General features: G+C 58.1%; 7 protein-coding genes across 7 annotated transcripts; 3 read left to right on the forward strand and 4 right to left on the reverse strand.

Annotated features, from left to right (window-relative positions):
• Positions 1 to 328: 328 nt before the first annotated feature.
• Positions 329 to 3,724, reverse strand: MKK02DRAFT_17152 (telomere length regulation protein-domain-containing protein; the record flags this gene model as incomplete). The annotated part of the gene is made up of 4 exons (XM_053085741.1): positions 329 to 1,027; positions 1,079 to 1,403; positions 1,449 to 3,005; positions 3,063 to 3,724. The coding sequence occupies 4 exons, from the start codon at positions 3,722 to 3,724 to the stop codon at positions 329 to 331; spliced, it is 3,243 nt and encodes a 1,080-aa protein (XP_052943914.1).
• Positions 3,725 to 3,909: 185 nt separating this feature from the next.
• Positions 3,910 to 4,921, forward strand: MKK02DRAFT_38810 (uncharacterized protein; the record flags this gene model as incomplete). Its single annotated transcript, XM_053090295.1, has 4 exons — positions 3,910 to 3,939; positions 3,996 to 4,439; positions 4,493 to 4,762; positions 4,847 to 4,921. 4 exons carry the CDS (start codon positions 3,910 to 3,912, stop codon positions 4,919 to 4,921), a joined length of 819 nt encoding a protein of 272 aa, XP_052943915.1.
• A 2,558-nt stretch (positions 4,922 to 7,479) lies between these two features.
• Positions 7,480 to 9,169, forward strand: MKK02DRAFT_34730 (polysaccharide synthase; the record flags this gene model as incomplete). Its single annotated transcript, XM_053089003.1, has 7 exons — positions 7,480 to 7,484; positions 7,544 to 7,572; positions 7,637 to 7,804; positions 7,859 to 8,718; positions 8,766 to 8,875; positions 8,921 to 8,994; positions 9,060 to 9,169. 7 exons carry the CDS (start codon positions 7,480 to 7,482, stop codon positions 9,167 to 9,169), a joined length of 1,356 nt encoding a protein of 451 aa, XP_052943916.1.
• A 218-nt stretch (positions 9,170 to 9,387) lies between these two features.
• Positions 9,388 to 10,029, reverse strand: MKK02DRAFT_28824 (uncharacterized protein; the record flags this gene model as incomplete). Its single annotated transcript, XM_053087648.1, has 2 exons — positions 9,388 to 9,768; positions 9,823 to 10,029. 2 exons carry the CDS (start codon positions 10,027 to 10,029, stop codon positions 9,388 to 9,390), a joined length of 588 nt encoding a protein of 195 aa, XP_052943917.1.
• Positions 10,030 to 10,595: 566 nt separating this feature from the next.
• Positions 10,596 to 13,709, reverse strand: MKK02DRAFT_34731 (BRE1 E3 ubiquitin ligase-domain-containing protein; the record flags this gene model as incomplete). Its single annotated transcript, XM_053089004.1, has 11 exons — positions 10,596 to 10,705; positions 10,768 to 10,834; positions 10,889 to 11,095; positions 11,150 to 11,281; positions 11,336 to 11,614; positions 11,661 to 11,880; positions 11,932 to 12,836; positions 12,884 to 13,050; positions 13,104 to 13,167; positions 13,213 to 13,356; positions 13,551 to 13,709. 11 exons carry the CDS (start codon positions 13,707 to 13,709, stop codon positions 10,596 to 10,598), a joined length of 2,454 nt encoding a protein of 817 aa, XP_052943918.1.
• Positions 13,710 to 14,024: 315 nt separating this feature from the next.
• On the forward strand, positions 14,025 to 16,700 carry MKK02DRAFT_38814 (uncharacterized protein; the record flags this gene model as incomplete). Its single annotated transcript, XM_053090296.1, has 7 exons — positions 14,025 to 14,140; positions 14,188 to 14,276; positions 14,323 to 14,450; positions 14,506 to 14,559; positions 14,609 to 14,703; positions 14,753 to 14,889; positions 14,944 to 16,700. The coding sequence occupies 7 exons, from the start codon at positions 14,025 to 14,027 to the stop codon at positions 16,698 to 16,700; spliced, it is 2,376 nt and encodes a 791-aa protein (XP_052943919.1).
• A 289-nt stretch (positions 16,701 to 16,989) lies between these two features.
• Positions 16,990 to 20,158, reverse strand: MKK02DRAFT_38815 (uncharacterized protein; the record flags this gene model as incomplete). The annotated part of the gene is made up of 8 exons (XM_053090297.1): positions 16,990 to 17,023; positions 17,093 to 17,223; positions 17,291 to 17,425; positions 17,473 to 17,608; positions 17,684 to 19,267; positions 19,316 to 19,965; positions 20,020 to 20,036; positions 20,092 to 20,158. The coding sequence occupies 8 exons, from the start codon at positions 20,156 to 20,158 to the stop codon at positions 16,990 to 16,992; spliced, it is 2,754 nt and encodes a 917-aa protein (XP_052943920.1).
• Between the last annotated feature and the right edge of the window lie 184 nt (positions 20,159 to 20,342).

Here is a 20,342-nt window from a genome sequence, read left to right on the forward strand (position 1 = left end):
CATAACCGCAGCTGGTGGCAGTGGCTGAGGGTGATGACGAGCTCACTTGATATCGTTATCTCCATCGGGCGAATCGGCCTATTAAATTTAGCCTTCAAAAAGCGGCCAAAGTGCGGCAACGCCGCACGGACGGCTGAAATAATACGGAAACGGATCGGATCGCCGCAGCGGATCCGGATTATCCGGATATCGGAACCAATTACAGCCACGTGCGGAACCAAACAAATCCCCTTGATGTAGCTCTGCAGCCCCGACCACAAAGAGACCATCGGTTATCGAGCAGGATGCAGGATAGACATACTGTTCCCTCCCATAGGTCACATTCCGACTATCGCCTTCCTGACCCCCACTTCTCTATCATCTCCCCGGCCCTCACCACCACCCCAGCCGCCGCGCCCTTGATTCGCCCTTCCCTTCCTCCTTGACCACCGACTACCTTGCCTCCCCTGCTCTCTACGTCAAACACACCTTGCGCCCACTCTCCCGCAGCGAGCACCAGTTCCGGCTTATCCCCACAGATCGTTCGCCCGGCATCTACCTCCCCACTCAGATCCAGGGCGACGAGCACCAGCTCCAGCGCGCCCCCTACGACCTGACTTTCCGCCTTGGACCCGGCGTCCCCTCTCTCAGCGTCATCGCCTAAGTCCATCTCCGGCCGATGAGAATGACGACTTCCCACTGTCAGTCCCAGCTCGATGACCTCAGGCGCTAGGACAGCGAGGAATGCCGCCGAGTTCCGCGCCGCGTGCACTAGTAGTGCAAGCGTCATGAGGAACTTCTCCAGCGCCATCGGGGAGAAAACCATGCCTGCTCCGGCACCCCTGAATCTTGTCCCCGTCGCCAGTGCTCGGGACTCGCGGACAGAGTCGTCCTGAAAGTGCGTCCAGAACCTGTTGACCAAAGGCATGATGAAGTATTCGGCGGCGACCGCGGAATACGCAACGACGGGTGTCTGGGTGGTTCGCTGAAGTTGTCGCTCTTCTTCGTGTCGCCGATCGAGAAGCTGGCGGTCTCTGAGGGTACCGACCTCGGCTATGCCCATTCCCTTTCCCGTTTTGGCGGCGAAGGATGGGTTGACGCGGAGACGCTTCTCCCTAGCCACGTCCGGGAGGACTTCCGCAGCCCGTCTTGCGCCCTTATCCAGCAAGATCCCCCGGACGCCCTCCACTGCTGCCTCGATCTGGTTATTGCCAGCTTGCTGGGAGGGGTGATTATCGGCGACGCTGATGTACTTCTTGTGGAGAGCGGGAGGAAGGGTGCGAGATGGAAAGTCGACCCGCCGAGTCGTGATGTCCGGGACGGCGAGACCGGCGAGTTCGCGCGCACCCATCGAGATCGCAGTAAGCATGATTGATTTCTGTTGGAGCGAGTACTGGTTGACAAAGTACTGCTGGGCGAGGTACCTACTCAATCAGCTTGGATCACCTCGAGATATTGGCAAGACTCACGGAGCAACCGGTTTCGGCGCACACGCGACTAACGCAGTCACCATCCCCTGCCTCCTCTCTTCCCACTCATCCAGGGCGTACTGATTGCTCATCCCCATCAAATGCCCCGCCAGTGGTACGGCATTCTCGGCCAACTCTAGCCCATACCCGCGCTTGGCGCGGATGAGCTCCTCTCCATGCCTCATTGCCATCTCGATGGCATCCGGGCTATCCTTCTCGCGGAGGAGCTGGAGAAGTTGCAAGATGTAGACCGGACGAGTGACCTTCTTCTTCTGGGTGGCGTCGAGCGCGAGCGAGGGATCTGCGGCGATCTCCTCAAGGTATGAGGGGGTAGGCGAGGGAGAACGGGAGGATGAGGGGGAATGTGGGGGAGAATAAGAGACGAGGGGATCGGTGTCGTCCAGCATGATAATTTTCGGTTTGGGCTTTGTGACCGGAGGTTTCGAGCTTTTCTTCTCTGGTCGACCGCGAGTCGACGCATTGACCGGGGTCGCCCGAATTCGAGCCGGGGCCTCTTCCCCATCCACAGTTGCCAGCTTCCACCCCAACATACAATCCCCTCCTTCAGCAAGTACAGCATCGCCATCCCTCACGCCCACCGCCGACCTCAACCACCTCGCTTCCTCCCTCCCATCCCCTACTCCGTCCCACATTCCTCCTCCGAATCTCAACCTTTTGATGCCTTTTGGGGCTTTATCCACCCCTTTTGGCCTTCCCGTATCCTCATCAATCTCGAGCCCCCGCATCAAATCTTCCGTCTCCTGCTTCTCCTCCTGTTCCACGTTCCCTTCCTCCTTGATTGTCAACTCTGACAGCACCTCTGCTACGAGCAGCCCTAGGCGCCGGACCGAGCCGTCCGGATGTGAGAGGTACGATGAGCACGCGCCGAGTACGTCTGGCCGGGTGGCGATGCGCACCAGATAAGGGTGATGTGGCGGGAGGAGAGAAATGGAGAGGAGGAGAGTGTACGCGAGCTGGAATTGAGGGGAGTAGAGGGCGTACTTGATGTGTTTGGGGGAAGACCAAGTGGAGAGTACCGCTTCGATGAATGGCTGGATCGAGGCTGGGGTGCAGGATATCCACGCCACGACGATGCGGGTCTGGTCATCATTCCGGGTCGTCCCGGGGGCGAGTGTCGCTCGGAGGACAGCGTCCCACGCTTCTCCGCGGGCGTTGGCGGATCCGATGATGCTGGATAATGCATCGCTGGCGCGCTTGACCTGTTCATCCGGTGAATTGGGTGCGAGAGGTCCGATGTGCCTGGACAGGCTGGTGAGGAGGGAAGAAACGACAGGATTCAGCATGGAAGCTGGGAGACCGAGGAAGATCCCCGGAAGGTATGTAGCGGGGTAAGGCGAGAGGGGCGGCGGTGGGTGTAAGTGCGATAGTATGGCCGGGAGAAGGGTCGGCATGAGATCCGTATTTGAGCTTTGAGACAATAAGCCTATCGACCCCAGGCGGTGGAAGACGAGCTGGATCCGATCGGCGGAGGAGGGGTCCAACTTGAGCTCGTGCATCAGGCTTTCGAGCCGTATGATCATTCGTCCGAAGTAAGATCTGTCATATCAGCTACTCGCGAGGGGAAGTCCGCTCCGTATGTGCAGAGTAGCTTACCTTGACGCCAAAGCAGCCGGAGCAATCCCTTTCCAGCCCTCCTCACCCCACCGTCCGGCTGCATTGGCTACCCTGGCGGGCAGACTCGTCACCGCCTTCACCGCCTCCTCCCACCTCAGCGCCCTCAATCCGCCATCTTTGGAGCTCTCCGCTTGTGATTCTCCCCCGCTGGCCCAGATGGACCAGTAGAGGTCGTCTATCCCGTATGTCGCCGCGAGCTTGTCCAGGGAGGAAAGTAGGTGATCCCTGCTCTGCGCGGGAAGCGCTGTACTGCCCGCCCCTCCGGCTGATTTCGACGATAGTAACGAGGGGAGGGTAGTGTATGATACACCCGCTATGGTCCTTCCTACTCGCAAAGCCCCGAGCGTAGCAGACTTTGGGGGGCAAAAGAACCTCTCAACGACGAGGAGGTCGTCTTCGCCAAGAGCGTGAAGGAAGGTCGGAAGATGGTCCGTCAATAGACTGAGCTGGATCGTGGGAAGATAACGCTGGATGGCTGCCACAGCTGCTGCAGAGGCGGAAGAGGGCGGGACGGAGGTAGGGTGGAGGTCGAGCGGGGAAAGGACAAGGGAGAGGGCGGAGGTCAGGGCCTCGGTCGATGAGAGGGGTTGGCGGAGGGTGTCCCGGAGGTCACGGAGAGCGGTGGAAGGGTCAGAGCTCATCGCGAGCTGGCGGCAACTCGATCAGTGGTCGTAGTGAGATCGGGAAGGGTGTGATGAAGATGGAAGGATGATGGAAGGTTGAAGGAAGGATAGCGGATTTTGGTGGAGGAATGAGGTGGAGGTGCACTTGTCTCTTGTTATTATACCTCTTCTTCAGCCTGACATAGCAGTCAGTGGAGCGCATCATGACGGCCCTTCTGTCGAGTACTGTCCAGGTACGTCTCACTACCAACTCGGATGAAGTTGACAAGACGGCTCATTAACGCTCCAGCCGCCTATCCTCACTCTCCTATCCTCCACTTCCCAACCCGCCCTCTCACCGCTCTTCACAAGCCATATCGACCCCTCCTGCCCCTCCAAATCGATCATCACCTCCCTCCCTGATATTCTGACTCGGCCACGAGCTGCTAAGCGGAAATGGGATGCGCAGCCCGACGAGCGGTCCTTTGTCCCCACTCACAAGGCCGAGCGGGGCGATGTTGAGGATATCGTGGTCCATGTCCAGGGTCCCGCAATAGCGGACACATACATTCAGGCCGGATCTTCCGCTACGGCGAGAAAGAAGGGCGGTGAAGGGGTGCCGCTACCACTCGGCCTCGAACTGCCCCGGGTCCATTTCCAGCTGAAGCGGCTGGGCTCGAGGGGGTTCGCGCTGGAAGTAGGCGTGCTGGACCTGAAGGGTAGGGAGGGGGTCATACGGTGCTCCACATTCCAAGTGAGCCTCAGGAATTTCGTTGTTGCCTCATGGGAACCAGAGCTGACCAGCAGAAAACACCATCCATCCATCCCCACCGCCAACCCCCGCTGATCCACCTCCCCCTCGCCCTGCCCGCACAGACCGCATCAACCATGACCCAATGGCTCGATATTTCGCTCAACATATCTTCTTTACTACCGCTCTTCCAGACCATGCCCAGGACAGCGCCAGAAGATGGAACAAAGAGGAGAAAGCGGGAAGAGGGGATGCCGAATGGGCAGTTTGGGAGTGTGAGCTATGTGCGGGTGTATGCCAATTGCAGAGTGCGGAGGGTGTGGTTCGTGAGTCATCCCGCTGTGTCTAGATGTCTCGGCAGCTCTCAGAGCGGCGAGTAGCTGGAGAGGGAGCTAGAGCTGATAGAGCAGTCAGAAGCTGGAGAGCGGACTATGCGGAATATCGATTCAAGGGACTTTGCACTTCATGCAGCGCAAGCACCTTGAACCTCGCCAAGAACGAGGACTGTACTGATAGACTATCTCTCATCCCGGACAAGCCTTACGACTCATGGATCCCCGCCCCTAACAAATACTGGTGTAGACAATCAGGGGGGTCAAGCTCACTTGATACACCTCGGCCACGTACCGTTGTCCATCGCTTGGCAATTCTGCGGAAACTCACCCTTGGATGTTGAACGCCTGCGATCACTGATTACCCCTGATCCCGGCAAGCCACCTCCAGCGGCACTCAGCAAAGGATCACTGTACCGCAACATGTCGGGGGTATAAAGGAGATTCGCGGGGTGATTGGCACATGTTGATACACTTGCCGCTGCATTGTGTCGAGATCGAGCCTTTATTGTGCCATCTATCCCCTACCCCTACTTCACCTTCTTTCTTCTGTATATCCTTATTGTTTCTTGATCTCATCGCCTACATATACCAGCTGGTCTGGAATCCTCTCACTTCTCTCTAATTGTCGTCATCGACCACCTTGACCCTTACAAAAAGCTTTACCTCTACTGGTCCAGGGTTATACGCAAGACACGTCCCAATCATGCCCAACTCCTCCTTTATCTTCCTGGGATTCCTGCTGTTTAGCAGCAGCGCCCTCGCAGTTGCCCCTGCTGGTCTCACCAAACACCGCCTCTCCAAGAAGGACCGGCACCCCTGGCGCGGTCATTGGGCTCGCCCGCACGGCGAGATTAAGGCTGTCACACTGAACCAGAACGCCTTGTTCACCACCACGACCGTTTACATCGAAGCCAATCCGACTACGACTTTGCCGCCCTCGCTTCCGGTCGAACCGAAACCTTCCGTTCCCCCGCCGGTCCATGAAGCGGCCGTCAAGCCTCCGCCTAAAGGTCCTCCGCCGGCTGATCCCGCCGCTCCAGCCAAGATTACCTCCTCCACGGCGCTACCTGCGGAGGCTGCTGCCCAGTCCACGACTACAGTGGTTCCCGGACCTGCACCAGCGGCTACCAAGAGCGACACGCGACCACCTCCGGCCAAGAGCGACACTCCGCCCCCGGCACCGCCGAACAACGGCGGCGGCGGGGCGATGCAGGGCGGCTTCGGAGTCAATGAGAATTCGCACGTGAAGACCGCCTCGTTCGGCAACAAGTTGGGCTGGTACTATGCCTGGTCAGCCACTCCGCTGGAAGAGATGAAGGGACTGGAGTTTGTCCCGATGATAGGCTATCAGCATGCGCTGGATGCGTTCAAGGTGGAGCAGGTATCGGGCGCAAAGTACGCCTTGAGTCTGAACGAGCGTAAGTGCAAGCCTCGATCCTGAACGTCTCTCAGTCAGCACGCGGGCGACAAAGATCCGGCTGATAGGCTCAGCGGATGTCAAGGAGCAGCACGGTGGTGTCGCGATCGCCATCGAAAAGGCGGCGCAGATGCACAATCAGTGGACCGCCAATGTGCCTGCTAGCGTCCAGATCGGGTCGATCGCGGTCGCCAACGGAGGCAAGGGGTACTGGGACGCCTGGAAGAAAGCTTGTGGGCCATCCTGCAGGATTGATTTCATCCCACTACATTTTTACGGCTTGACCAGCAAGGACTTCATCGATTATGCCAAGGTGAGTGACTTGACTGGTGCCGAATTTATCAGCTATGAGGTCAGAAGCGGCACTAATCAGCATAGTCTTACTCGGGCGAAGGCAAGCCTGTGTGGGTGACCGAGGTGAGTTCCCCACTCCGCTTTGACCCGTCCATACCAGTGGAGTCCAGTGGCTGACCGTCAGATCGCGTGCCGCCAATACAACAAGGATGGCATCACGCGCTGCACTCCCGACGAGACCCGCAAGATGATGCAAGAATCCATTGCGTGGATGAAGGGTGAGGGGTCGGCGTACATCAAGCGCTGGGCCTGGTTCGGGATGTGGTCGAACTTTGAGGACTCGAACGGGATGCTGGATGCTGGAGGCAATGCCAATGATCTCGGCAAGTTCTACGCGGGTCTGTAGGCGGTGCTGCATCGGCGGCGAAGGCTAGGATGAGCGGATGTACTGGTGCGGACCATGCCCAACAGGACTGCTCCATTGAAGAGCAGCTCGTAACGTAGAGTCTATATGAGGTAGAGAAGCGATGCAGGGCGGTGCACGAGCGACGGACGTGCCGCGATTAGGTTTTGTTTATGCGCCGACGTCGGCGGCACACAAGGCACACAAGGCATGCTCCGCTCCACATCTATATCCTCGTCGTGAAGTCACCAGCTGTATATACTGTACATATCATCGAGCAGCGCCGCCCCATCCTCCTGCACAAACTATAGATGATCCGAGCATAGAAAGCCTCGGACGTGAGACATCGGTCTCGCAAATCAACGACCAACGATTGCAGCTAGCCCTGTAATTACGCGCCCCATCCCATCCTCCTCCCTCTTCGAACCGCTCTTCATCCTCGACTTCGCACCCATGTCTCCTCTCGCTTCTCGCCATACCTTATAACACATTTCTTCACCCGAGTTATACATCGGGCAGACGACCTCGTTCTTCTGGGCTCGGAAGTCTTGGGGGTTCTTGCGGTAGCGCCAAGGAAAACTTGTTTTTGGCAAGATGTTGTGAGTGGGATCCAGTAGAGGACGAGATGCAAGAGTCGAGCAAGATGCTGACACGCCAGATATCTGACAGCCGACAAGTTCCCAGTCTGTTCGTACTGTCCCCGCGATGCGCTACGAAGTTTACAAAGAGCAAAGAAAAGCTGACGCCCCAGTCGTGCCATTCGGTATCATCGGTTTCTATCGGTACTTCTGGTATATTATCCGTCTACTCGCCTATGCGACGTATCGGCCTGTACCGTTGCCAGAGAATCCCACGTACTCGGCGGACGAAGATGTGACTATCATCGTGCCAACCATCGATGCGGGAGAGGAGTTCAGAGGTGCGTTCTGGTCGTGCGAGCCTGGCATGAGGACATTTCGCTGACAGTAAACAGAAGCAGCCTTCTCATGGCTCGAAGGAAATCCCCGGGAGATCATCATCGTCACGGAAGACAAGATGCTTGGTCCTCTCCAAGATCTCGCCAATTCGGTCGCCCCCGATAAGATCCGCGTCCTCACCGTCCCCTTTGCCAATAAACGTCTTCAAATGGCACATGGTATCCGCAATACCGAATCGGACATTATCGTCTTTGCGGACGACGATGCCATCTGGCCGTCGACGCTCCTGCCCACCGTGCTCGCCTGCTTTGAGGACCAGCAGGTCGGCGGGGTGGGTACGAGTCAGCGGGTCAAGCCATGCGGGGAACGTCTGACGATCTGGGAGGTCCTCGCTGCCTTCCGGCTCACTATTCGGAACATCGAGATCGCCTCGTCCACACATATTGACGGCGGAATACCCTGTCTCTCCGGCCGGACCGCCGCGTATCGGACCGTCATCCTCAAAGACCCCGACTTCTTGCACGGCTTCACCAACGACCTCTGGCTCGGCAAATACCACCTCAACTCGGGGGACGACAAGTTCCTCACGAGGTGGATGGTCAGTCATGGCTGGAACACGCATGTCCAGGTGTGCAAGGAGGCGGAGCTGCTGTCGACGATGAAGCCAAATTGGCGCTTCTTGAAGCAGGTGCTGAGGTGGACGAGGAATACCTGGCGGTCGGATATGCGGAGCGTGTTCAAGGAGCGCTACGTCTGGACAAAACACCCCTACGTGTGTTACACGATGATCGACAAATTTATCAATCCCCTCACACTCCTCGTCGGTCCAATATTGGTCATCGTCTTGATCGTCAAGAGTACAAAACCGATCGATCAGGGAGGGTATCACTTGCCCGCTTGGCGTATCGTTGTCTCGGTGAGCTCTCTTGCGAGTGTGATTCGCCGCATAAGCTGACACTGTAGTACCTCGTATGGCTCCTGGCAACCCGTTCGCTCAAGCTCCTCCCGCACCTATGGCACAACCCCTCCCATATCATCTATATCCCCGTTTGGATTATTTTCGGCTACTACTTGTGAGCCAGACCAGCACAATCTTCACGTCTTAGCTGACTCCTCAGCGCAATAATGAAGATCTACGCCCTTTTCACATTACACGAGACTGGATGGGGCACGCGTACTGGTATCGGAGATCGTGAGTTTATCGGTCGTGATAGCTTGCCGCACAGGGCTGATAAATTGCAGCTGCGACGGCGACAGCGGCACAGGAAAAGATGGACGAGGAGCCACTCAACAGGATGCCGGAGTACGGCGGGAATGAGGCGAGAGGGTACGACCCAGAAGCGGTAGGGCGGGCACGAAAAGGATGATGAGGACGACCGGGGAGCGAGCTGCGAAGGGATGAGACGATGACCGCTGGAACCTAAGAGGCGGACGACATGGACATTGTAGCTGTGCGGTGATTGTTGCAGGTAGCATCAGAGATCGCCCTCTGGCCCAGTCGCTGCTATATGATGATTGATAGACTCTAGTCTTCTAGTCGGGACGCTGTCGCCTGGAGTTGATATCGTGCACCCCGATAACAGCTTCATCCCTTCGGCCCCGCCCATTCCGCTACCATTCCCAACACCCCTTCGAACCTCTCCCTCTCCACCTCGTCCAGCTCTAGACTTCCCTCTTCGCCATCATCCTCCACCCCACTCTGCCCTTCCACTCCCCTCCGTTTCCTCTCCAGACTCAGCCCTACGACTACCGGCCTCCTTGCCTCCTTGACCTCCTGCAGCGTCCACCATATGAGCGTCGCGATATGCGCGACGTATGTCTCGTGTAAGGCCCGATTAGGTGGGGAGCCGAGGAGTGATGTGAGAGTGATGGAGGGTGGAGGTGGAGGGAAGTGGGAGAGGGATGAGGTTGGTGCGGAACGGGGAGGTTGAGGGAGGGGAACTACAGCGGGGAGTGCAGCTTGGGTCTAAGCGTCAGCTCAATTTCTCCAATGTGGTGTACGAGTGTTGCTGGTGCTCACTAAGCATCCGACCTTGCCATTCTGCGTGATGATGACGAGAATACGATCATCAAACGTTTGGATAAGAAGCTCGACTTCTCCACCGCTTGGCATGGACCGCCGGAGCTGGAAGGACGGGATCGGAGATGGCTGAGGCGCGTCGCCGTTCACCGCAGCGGTCTGATGAAGCGCAGAAGCTGGATGGTACTCTTCGAGTAGGGACGACATGTCGGCGAGTCTGCTGTGATATGGTACAATGCCAAGGGAGTACTGAGTGAATATGTGAGCTGAAAGCTGAGCAGGCAGGTCCGTGCAACTGGAAAAAGTGAGACATCTTGAAACGCCGCCGGGGTGGGCGGCTGGCTGTACCTGCCTCCCTTATACGTCACGTCTCCTGTGGGCACTACGTGATGTTCGCAAGCCCTGCTGGTCCTGCCCCGGCCCCTCGGAATGTGCACAAGTACTGGAACCTAGAAGGTGTGGGACCATCTGGCAAACTGGGTATAACGCTGACTCGAGCTTCAAGACTGATGACGGGTCTTGAGGTCGAGGTCGTCAGCTTGATGCGGATACTCGCATGTGATGGTAGCATGCGGGAGGATGAGAGGACATGCATGAGTACTACGAGCTTACAGCGCGCTACAAATTGTCCCGACCACATGTGTCCCTTCCAATCTACTCCTCTCCACTCCGCTTTCTTCAATTTTGACTACCCGCCCTCTGCGCCTTGTCCCTCAATGCCCACCGACCCCTCTTGGGCCGGCCATGGCGAAGCGGGGACGCAATCGAAGCGCCTATTGCCAGTACAGAGTCTGCACATCCTCCTTGGCGAAGCTGAGCCCGCACGCTGGGCATTTTCGTTGGCGCGAAGCGACACGAGAGTCGAGACATGGTTTACAGAAAGCTACGATTGTCAGCTGTTGCTCTCTGATTTGGTCGGCCCATATCGTCAAGCCGTAAGCTCACTGTGCATACACTTGACAATGACCTGCTGCTTGAAGTTTTGCTCACAGCATGAACACCGAAGAAGTTTCTGATTAATTGTCAGCTATCACTCCCCTACAGTTGAGGGTGTGCAAGAACTTACGAGCAGCTTATCCCGCTCATCCTTCATCTGCAGCTCAGTCGCCGACGTCCCTCCTCCGCCTTTACTGCTGTTCGCAATAAGGTGCTCTTGGCGATCTTTCAGCTTCTGGAGGGCAGTCGTCGCCTTATCGACCTCTTCTTGAAGCTTGATTCGGGTCTCCTTTTCGGCGGCGGCCTCGGCGACGCGTTGTTGCATGATGAGTTGAGCCTGGATGTCAGCTGGTTTGCTACGCGGATGACTCCGGGAGAGGTGGCAACTTACATCGGTAAGCGCAGCCTGGGCCTGCTGATACCGCATCTCGTACTGCGTACGCTCCGCCGTCGTATTCGCCAGCTGAGTCTGCAAAGTCGACGCTTCATTCTTGACAGCAACAAAGCTCTTCTCATGCGCAGTCTGCTGGGTCAGCTTTGATCCCTATCAGGCTTGACAGGGTAAGGGTCAACTCACAATCTGCGCCTGCAAACCCCTCTCGACCTCTTGTGCCCGCGCCAACAACTTTAATTGCTTGTCCACCGACCGCTGCGCAGCCTTGCACTCCGCTTCAACCGCATCCTTGACTCGCATCGTCTGGAAATACCGATTGTCCGCCTTTGCCTTTTCGGTGGTCACGCGGTTCATCCGGGCGTCGACATCGCGCAGATCAAACACTTTGGATTGGAGTTGCTTTTCGAGCGTCTCGGCGCGAGTGTGCAGGGCCTCGACGTCGGTGTAGAGCGAGTTGGTATTCTAGATGTCAGCTCCAGTGCAAACCGGAATCACGGGCAAGGCTTACTGCTTCGGCGGTATCAAGCTTGAGGCGAAGAGTCGAGATCTCTGTATCTGCAGCTTCGAGCTGTTTTGCCAATTGGACGGCATCTGCAGCAGCGGTCGGATCTGGACCGAGTATCCGCTCAAACTTCGCGAGAGCTCGTTCTGCCTTTTCGAGATCCGCGCGAGCACTTGCTTCCGAATGTGTAGCTGCCGACAGCGCGCTGATCCGACCCTCGTTGTCCCTAAGACATCAGCCAGATGTTCCCTTATTGACAGGCTCACAGCGAACTCACGCAAACTTGGCCTCCAGCGACTTGACATAGTCCCCATCCACTCCCTCCTCCTTCAGGAACGCCAGATACCCCATACTCCCCTGTCCCGCACCTAACGTCGCTCTAAGCCTCCTCACCTCCGAATTGAGCGCCCCAATCCGCTCTTCCCGGCTCTTCATCAACCCCTCCATCTCTTCCACCCACTTAAACCGGCTCTCCTCCCTCGCCGTCTTCTCCACCAGCGATACATTCATCTCGTCCCTTTCCCCTCGTATCCGCGCCAGGTCCGCATTGCGCGTTTGGACCTGCTTCCGCAATGAGTCCGCCTCGACTCTGCAGTCCGCGACGACCGCTTCGCGGAAGGCAGCGTTATCCTGCCGGATATTATCGAGCTTGGATTCGGAAGCCTCGAATTGGGCTTGGTACGCCTCGGCCCGGGAGTACTGCTGCGATATCTGGTGGAGGTAGATCTGGAAGAAGGGGGCGGCTCGAAGAGCTTCTTCCGAGGGATGTAAGGCGTGCTGGCGGAGCTTGTCGTGCTCGTTTTGCAAAGACGTATGTTCCGACCGAAGAGCGAGTAGCTCCTTGAGTCGAGAATCAGCGAGCTGCTCCAGCTGCGTGGTATCCTGCAGCAACCCCGCCGAGCGCTCGAGGTTCGGCTTGATATCGTCCTCGGATACTCCGTTGGGTGCTGACCCGCCAGAGACGGGACCGTTCGCCCGAGGCTTGAGTCCCGGCGTACCCGTCCGTTCCCTATCTCGATCTCGAGACGCCCGCCATTCCTGCTCGGCAAGATCATGATCCATGCGTTGCTTGTCTATTCGTTTTTGAGCGCGTGCGAGATCGGATCGATACCGTTCTGAGGCTTCGGTAGAGGTGGATAACTGGGATTGAAGGGTTTGGTTCGCTGAGCGCAGTGTACTGGACTGCTGCATAAGCGCAAGACAGCCAGTATCGGAACTAGACGACGCACCTCGGCTTGAAGGGCAGAGCATCGCTGCTGCAATTCCTCCGTTGAGGTCCGTGCGCCATTGCGCGAGGCGACGTCCATAAAGCTGTTGATAAGCTGTAGAGTTGCAGGTAAACGTGCACTGATAGCTTGTTCGAGAGCTGGCGGTGCTAGTGATGGCTCCAATAGAGCTGGTTAGTCAGCGAATGTCTCCCCTGATGTTGTGGAAAGCGGGTTAGCTCACGTTCCAGAGCAGCCTCCTCTGACGAGCCAGTATCAGGCACAATACTGCGAACGGCGTTAACCAGCTGCATCGTTAGCTCATCCCCACCTTGAGGTTATGAACGACATACCTGAGTCCAGCAAACTTCGACAGCTTGGACGCTCGCTTCGAGTCGTCTTTGCTGTTCCTCTAATTCCCGGACTTTGCGTGTTTCAGTCTCGTAGGACCGACGGTATTCGAGCATTTGGCGATATATGGCCTCTTTGCGCTTGACCTGACGAGTCAGCAGGCGCTCGCTCATGATTTGGCAAGGGTGATATGAGTTCAACGGCCATCTCGGATGAGATTGGTCAGACGACCAAAGTTCGAGAATCCACCTCCTTCACTGACAATCCTCAGATCTTGCAAGACCGCTCGGGAGGCATTGAAGCTCTTGAGCGGCGTTTACAGAAGTGAATCCCGGCTCACCTCTACCACCCGCATCCAATCTTCCATGCCCCCTTCATCCTCTGCAGCCTGCGCGACCATGCCTCCACTCCCGCTGGGCGTTAATGCCCTCCTTTTTGACGCCGGAGTTGAATGCCCTTCATCCTGGGATGCCCTGACCCTCTTCAGGTCGGCGCTCATCTCTGCAGGACTGGGGATATAATAGGTAGTATGAGATGGATGGGGGAGGTATGGGATAGAGGTAATACCGCTAGTGGGGAAAAGTGAAGCTCGCGGCGTTATCTTCCGAGTGGCAGCTATTTACATTAGCGGATGCAAATATCATTACAAACAATTTACTATTGAAAGGCTAATTCGCCACCCAAGTCTGCAGCTGTTTGTTGACAACCCGACCCAGTCAACACCGTCCAGTTCGCATTCCTACTTGACATATAGCTTGTACCTCGCAGACCTACCACCTGTATCAGTGTGAAGGGGACAGAGAGTCGACGTATCATGCCGACTGCGTTCCCGCCAGGGAGCCCGGGACCCGTTCCCGAGCGTCTGCACAAGATGCCGAGCAGCTCAGCGATGGGGATGGAGGATGGAGGCGGAGCGGACGAGAACATGGTGTGAGCTGATCTGCTCCCACGGGCCTGCTCGAAGCTCATCTGGACAGCTTCGACTCAAGTAGCGACGAAGCTGCATACTACCGCGATAAGTATCGGCGCGTAGCCGACTTTCTTGAGGAAACACGAGCTGAGCTTGGTGTGTTGACATACACACTGCGGTAATGCGCCGGCTGACGAGGTAGATGAGTTTCAGGCATCTTCGAAGGAGCTTGAAGATGAGCTTGAGAAGGAGCTGGCGGCGACGGAGAAGCAGCAGGCGGAGCTGAAGGACCGCATAAAACGACTAGAGGGAGAGAAGGAGGAATGGAAGGTGAGCTAAGTGGAGACATATGATCGGCAGTTATGTGCGCGAGCTGACGGGCTAGGCCAAGCATATTGGTGCGCAGAAGATGCATAGCTCGACTGTGTCGGCGATGCAGGTAAGCTATCACTCCAGCAGCGCGCGTGGGGAAGAAGCTCAACGGGCAGCGTGAAATGGACAATCTTCGCTCTGAGCGAGACAAGACTCTGGTTGCATTGAGGGATCTCGAGATGGGGAATGACGAGCTCGAGAGGAATGAACGGTATGTCTGCGCTCCTAGGTCTCTAGTGGATGTCCGCTGATATATATAGAGTCGCAGTATCGTCCCTTCTCGACCTGGAAAGCAAGTATAATCGAGCCATCGAGGAGAAGACGTTGCTCGAACAGGAGGTCGTGCAAAAGGCAGAGGTCGAAGAGGAGTTCCAGCGCATGAAGGACGAGCTAAGAGGTAAATTTTATGGCTCTCGTACATGATGTGGGAAGTGTTAGCTTACCCGGACAGACGCAAACGATCAGATCTCCATTCTGCGGGATCAGCTCTCTCGGACCGCCCTACCTACCCCTCCATCCTCCATATCGGTCCCACTCTCACCTTCCCGCTCCGCGATCGACCTTCCAGAAAACGAAACCGCCGATATCTCCACCACGACCGTCGAGGCCCCTTCATCCCCATCGGCAGCCCCTTCTCCAGGACCTGTCCCGCTGCCAAAGGTCATCTCTCGATCCGGATCGGGCCTGTCTGGCGTCTCGCCCACTCTGCGCCGCGCCACGACTCAAATCCCGGGGACCCCTCTCGGCGGTATGGCGCGATCTCACACTGCTCGTAATCTCGCTGCTGCTTCTACAAATATCGGCTCGCCGAGTCTCTCTCGCAGCCGGTCGGGTATACCTCAGCCATCACCTATGCGCGCGCCTTCCGAGCAGAAGTATCCCCTCTCGAGAGCTGCCAAGATGGTCACAGACCTGAGGAGGCGGATCAAGGCGACAGACGATCGGATGGGCGGAAAGGCGACGCGCAGGGTGGTTTCCAACCCGTCGGCCGAGAATACCGCTGGACCGAACACCGGGACGGCGGGCAAAGCTGCAGCAGCCAAGCCTGTCAACTCTCGCCTAGCCGCGTTGTCGAACGACTCGGTGCGGACACCGGTATCGGGCAATGCGGCATCGAGCATACTCTCCCCAAACGGCTGGATACTAGTTGATGAGCCGGACTCGGGCGTCGGTGAGGATGGGACCCCAACTCCCCATCCTTCCGGGTTAGGTATGGGTATGGCGTCCAGCCGAGCCGACCCTATCTCGCCGCTGGACAGTATGCAGATGGCGCAGCATCCCCGTGCCGTCTCCAACGCCTCGACAGCTACCACGTCTCGGGGTCTCCCCGCTCGGCCATCGATTCCATCACCGCTGATGACCCTCGCTGCAGCTCGTCAGGACGGCGGTGGTGGGGGTCATGGAACACCCACACCCCACTCGCATATCCCTACCAACTCCTCCTCCCTCGCCAAGTCTACCACCCCCACTACCGCCCGCCCCCCATCCCGGTCCACCATGTCCCAGCCGTCCCGCGCCCCCAGCCGGTCAGAAGGGGCTCGACCGCCTTCCCGGAGCGCCCTCGCTTCCTCAACTGCGCGAGGCCCTACCGCATCCAGCTCCGCCCGCTCCGTCAGCCGCTCCATTCGCCCCATGTCCCCCGCGACAGCAACAGGATCAAGCATGATGTCTCCCTCTGCATACTCCCGTTCCGGCGCCCGCTCACCCGGTCCTAATACCCTCCAAACCCTCTCCGCGTCGGTATCCTCCTCCTCACGTCGACCATCTACCGCCGGCCAAGGTCTTGGTCGAGGTCCCCCGCCTACCTCCGCGCTCAACACCTCGGTCCGGCGGCAGCTCAGCATGTCCGTGTCGAGCTCGTCGCCCTCTGTTGCGGGTGCCCGAGGTACTACTGCTACCACACCCTCGCGAATCCCTGTCTCTGAGAGCACGGACCTCCGACGTCGGCGATCCAGTATGGGCCCGGGCAAAGAGGTCGACGGACCAGCTGGCGCAGAAGGAGAAGGCTACTTCAATCTCGCCAAGTCTCAAGGTGGTTACGCGACCCCTGGGCGCACACCGCCCGCTACGGGTCTGAGCCATAGTCATGGGCCCGGAGGAAAGGGGAGGCCGGTCAGCGTACCGCACTTTGGGACACCGCCACCTGACGTGCCAAGGATACCGAGTATGCACTTGAAGGAGAAGAGGCGGACATTGCAGCAAGGCTGAGTGGCGAGAAGGGGGTTCAAAGATGGACACTGGATCGATATATTGGTTGTTTGAGTCTTAGCGTAAACTTCCAATTGTACATACACACATACAGACTTGGAGACATAGAAAAAGTATGGATCTTTGTACAGCGCCGTCTTGTTTTGTTTTCGTTGTGGGTCGTGGGTGGTCGTTATGGCATGGTGGATTCCGCGCAAGCATATCGAGGCCGAGGCATACAATCTACTGTCGACCGCGGGGAATGTACATGGGTTGTTGGTTATTGGTTGTTGGTTGTCGGGTATCCCTTCTAGCTCTTCTTGCGCCATTTACTGTTTGACGCTCTGACCTGTCAGCTGGTTCCTATTCGACTTTGTCCTTTACAAGCGGATTCAGGGGGAAAGCCAACTCACGCAGCATCCTTCAGTATCCTCTCTTCCTTCTCCCGCTCCATGACGTCCGCCCTCCTATTCTGCGCCTCGACATCCTGCGTCGTCGGGAAGGCGATGGACCAGTATCCGGGTGGAGTAGGCGGTTTGACCCACTAGTATATCAGCTATCTAGCCTCTCCCACGTATTAGCGTCACCTAGCTGGACGAAGATAGACATACCGTCTCGCGATGCCGAGAAACGATATTCTGATGCGCCCGCACCATGTCCTCGTCCTCTTCGTCCTTGTCCTTGGACTCACCGCCCCAAGCCGGAGCTTGGTTGTATCGCGGAATAGGCCCTATGGCTTCATACCACTGCATAGATCAGCTCAAGCAAGACATGTCAGTGCGCAGGAGCTCACATCGCGGCACTCTTCGCAATCCCCGCCGTGCATACACTTCCGGTCCTCCTTCTTCCTCTTGACGTCGTGGAATTGGTGTGTCCGCCCCTCATTCTTCGAGGGATCAATCTCGTACGCCTCCGTAACAGGTCGGCGACTGCAAATTATCAGCTTGACTTTCTTTGTCTGGGCTTCGAGGAGCGCGGAAAGCCGAAAGATCAGAGAAGCTCACACCTCATCCACCCCCAGGTATCGTCCCCCCTCCTGCTTATACCCCTTATACACCTCCCTCTTCTCGCTCGCACTCAACCTATTCAGCGCCTTCAACCGCCTCGCCTTTTCATCCTTCGTCAACCCCTCCAGTGCCAGACTGGGCGACTGCGTCCCACCCGCCGAGCCTGACGCGACCATACTCTCCCCGAGCCTGCTCGCCGCTCGGGGTCGAGGCGTATCCTGATGCCCTCGCGCAGAGTTGGACATGCCGGACGGGAAGCGGGTGAGGGCGGTCTTGCGGAGCGAGGCCTCCCCTCTGTCCCGAACGAGCGAAGGCTTCGTGCCCGGCGTACTCGTACCGTATCCGCTCGACGGGGCGCGGGCGAGGGCGCGGGAAGTGCTGGGTCCGGCTCCACGCAGTGATTCTGCCGCCTCGGGTGGGGAGAGATCAAACGGGTCCGCGGTAGTGAGGATGTTGGACTTGGAGCCGGTCCGAACGAGATAGCCACCGCCGAGCCAGGGCGTGGTGCGTGCCGGGGCATGAGCAGTGGCTGCCAGCGGGGTCTTCTGCGGCGAGGCCGATCGGCGCGAGGCAGCAGGTCGAGACCGGGGCTTGTCAGGAGACGGGTCGCGACGTTGTGTGGCGGGAGCACGGACGGTGGAGGCTGAGCGGGACTGCGTTGCCCTAGCAGGTTGGACGGGCCGGCCCAAACGAGTGGCGGTGGACACAGAGCTACTCCGGCCGCGTGCAGCAGGCGTCGGGGTCGATCCGCGAGTCTCAGTTCGGCCCCTCTGAGACGCTTGCGAAGCAGGCCGTACCGATGCGGTAACGGAGGTCCTCCGAGTTTGCGCAGGAGCAGGACTTGCCCTGACCTCGACTCGACCGGTTCGCGAGGACGACCGAGATGCAGGTCGTTCCGAAGCAGTAGCCATATCGAGCCGCTGCGAGATGCCCGTCATGGCCTCTTCTCGCTGACTCGGCTGATGGGCGGGCACGAAGACGTCTTCGGGCGAGTAATACTCCTGCTCCTCTTCTTCCTCTTCCTCCATGTCCATCTGTGCCCTCTGCGCCGACGTGCCTCTGGCCCGCTGGTCCTCCTGCACAGTCTGCGAAGTCTTGGCCTCCGCTTCCTTCTCGTCTTGCCGTAGCGGCGCGCTCTCATCCGACGCCTCCACCAGCACTTTCGATCGATCATCCACCCCTTCCCCGCTCTTCCTTCGTTTCCCACTCCCGCCCTCCTCGGCCGCCTCACTTCGACTCTCGCCACGCTCGCGCCGCCGCTCTTCCCTCTTCCGCTTCCTTGCCTTGCTCCGTTCATCTTCGACCTCTTTCCATGCCAGGAACTTCTCCCTATCCGCGCGATGCTTCTCGAGCACTTCTGTATACGCCGCCTGAGCCTTCTCGAGGGCCGCTTGGAGGGTTTTGTGCTGCGTCTGTAGCTCTGTGTGTCGTTTCTCGAGGTAGACATAGGCGCGAGCCTGGGACTTCGGGGTGGTGGGCATGGTCGAGGGTGATTTGACGCCAAGATTTCGACGAGGTGAATGCGGGGGCGTCTGCGGGCGAGATACGTTGAGCTGGAGTGGGGTGAGAACGCGGGATGGACTGCGGGGTCAGCGTTGAGGTCCAACTGTCAGCATGGCGCGGACTCACACTGCAGCCGCCTTGAGTCCTCTCGTCTCCTCCATACTATCCCTCAAAGCCTCAGTCAGTCTCTCGATCTCCGCCTCCTTCTCCCCCTTCACCCGCTTCTCCTCCCTCAACGCAGCTCGCAGATCCTGCACCTCGCCGCTCAGCCTGCCCTCTTCCCTCTCAACGCTCTCCCTCAACTCCTCCATCTCCTTCTTCACACCCTTCTCCCTCTCCTCCGCCGCCTCCCTTCCCTCCTGCTGCACCTTCGTCCGCCCCTCGATCCGCCCAATCCTATCTCTCAACCCTGCAGCGATACTCCTCTCCGCCTGAATCGCAACTTCATGCTCCGCCTCCATCTCCGCTATCTTCTTTTCCAGTCGCGCCGACTTCTCATCCGCCAGCCAGGCAGCGCGCGCGACGCGGCCAGAGACGTCCCCGCCCTGACGGCGGGCGGCGGAGCTGGACTCTTCTTTCTTGCGCCACCACTCGGCGGCCTTTTGTTCCTCTTCGACCTGAAGACGAGTGGCGTCGCGCTTGGCCGCGAGCTCGGCGATCTCAGCTGCCAGAGCTGTCTTTTCGGCAGAGTGAGTCGAGGTGAGGGAGTCGTGCTCAGTCCGGAGTGTGGCACAGGCGGCTGTGAGGCGTTCGCAGTCGGCGGTGACTTGTTTGATCTAGGCAGTCAGCGACGTGTACCTTTTGCCAGGCACTAGTAGCCTGTCACATACGTATGTCTGGAGGTCTGCTTCGCGTCAGTATATGAGAAAGCGTGAAGACAGAGAGAGGGACGCGGGACGTACGACTTATCGGGTCAACAAGCCCTGGCCCCACCCCTGCCACGGCGTCCGAGCTCGCCCCGGTTGACATCCTGGCGCTTGGACCTGTTCGCGCCTGCTCTTTACTCCTTGTGACTGATCAGCGCGCAAGCACTCAGGCTTATATAAAGATAGAATGAGAATGGACGACGACAACAGATGTGGCTTTGACCTCCTTAGGTGACGGTGGTGCCTTAAAATCAATGGATGACGTAAACCCCCTAGGACGCGTTCAA

Source organism: Dioszegia hungarica (genome assembly GCF_025882075.1).
Source record: "Dioszegia hungarica strain PDD-24b-2 chromosome Unknown MKK02contig_16, whole genome shotgun sequence".
In the NCBI taxonomy this organism is placed as follows: Eukaryota; Fungi; Basidiomycota; class Tremellomycetes; order Tremellales; family Bulleribasidiaceae; genus Dioszegia; species Dioszegia hungarica.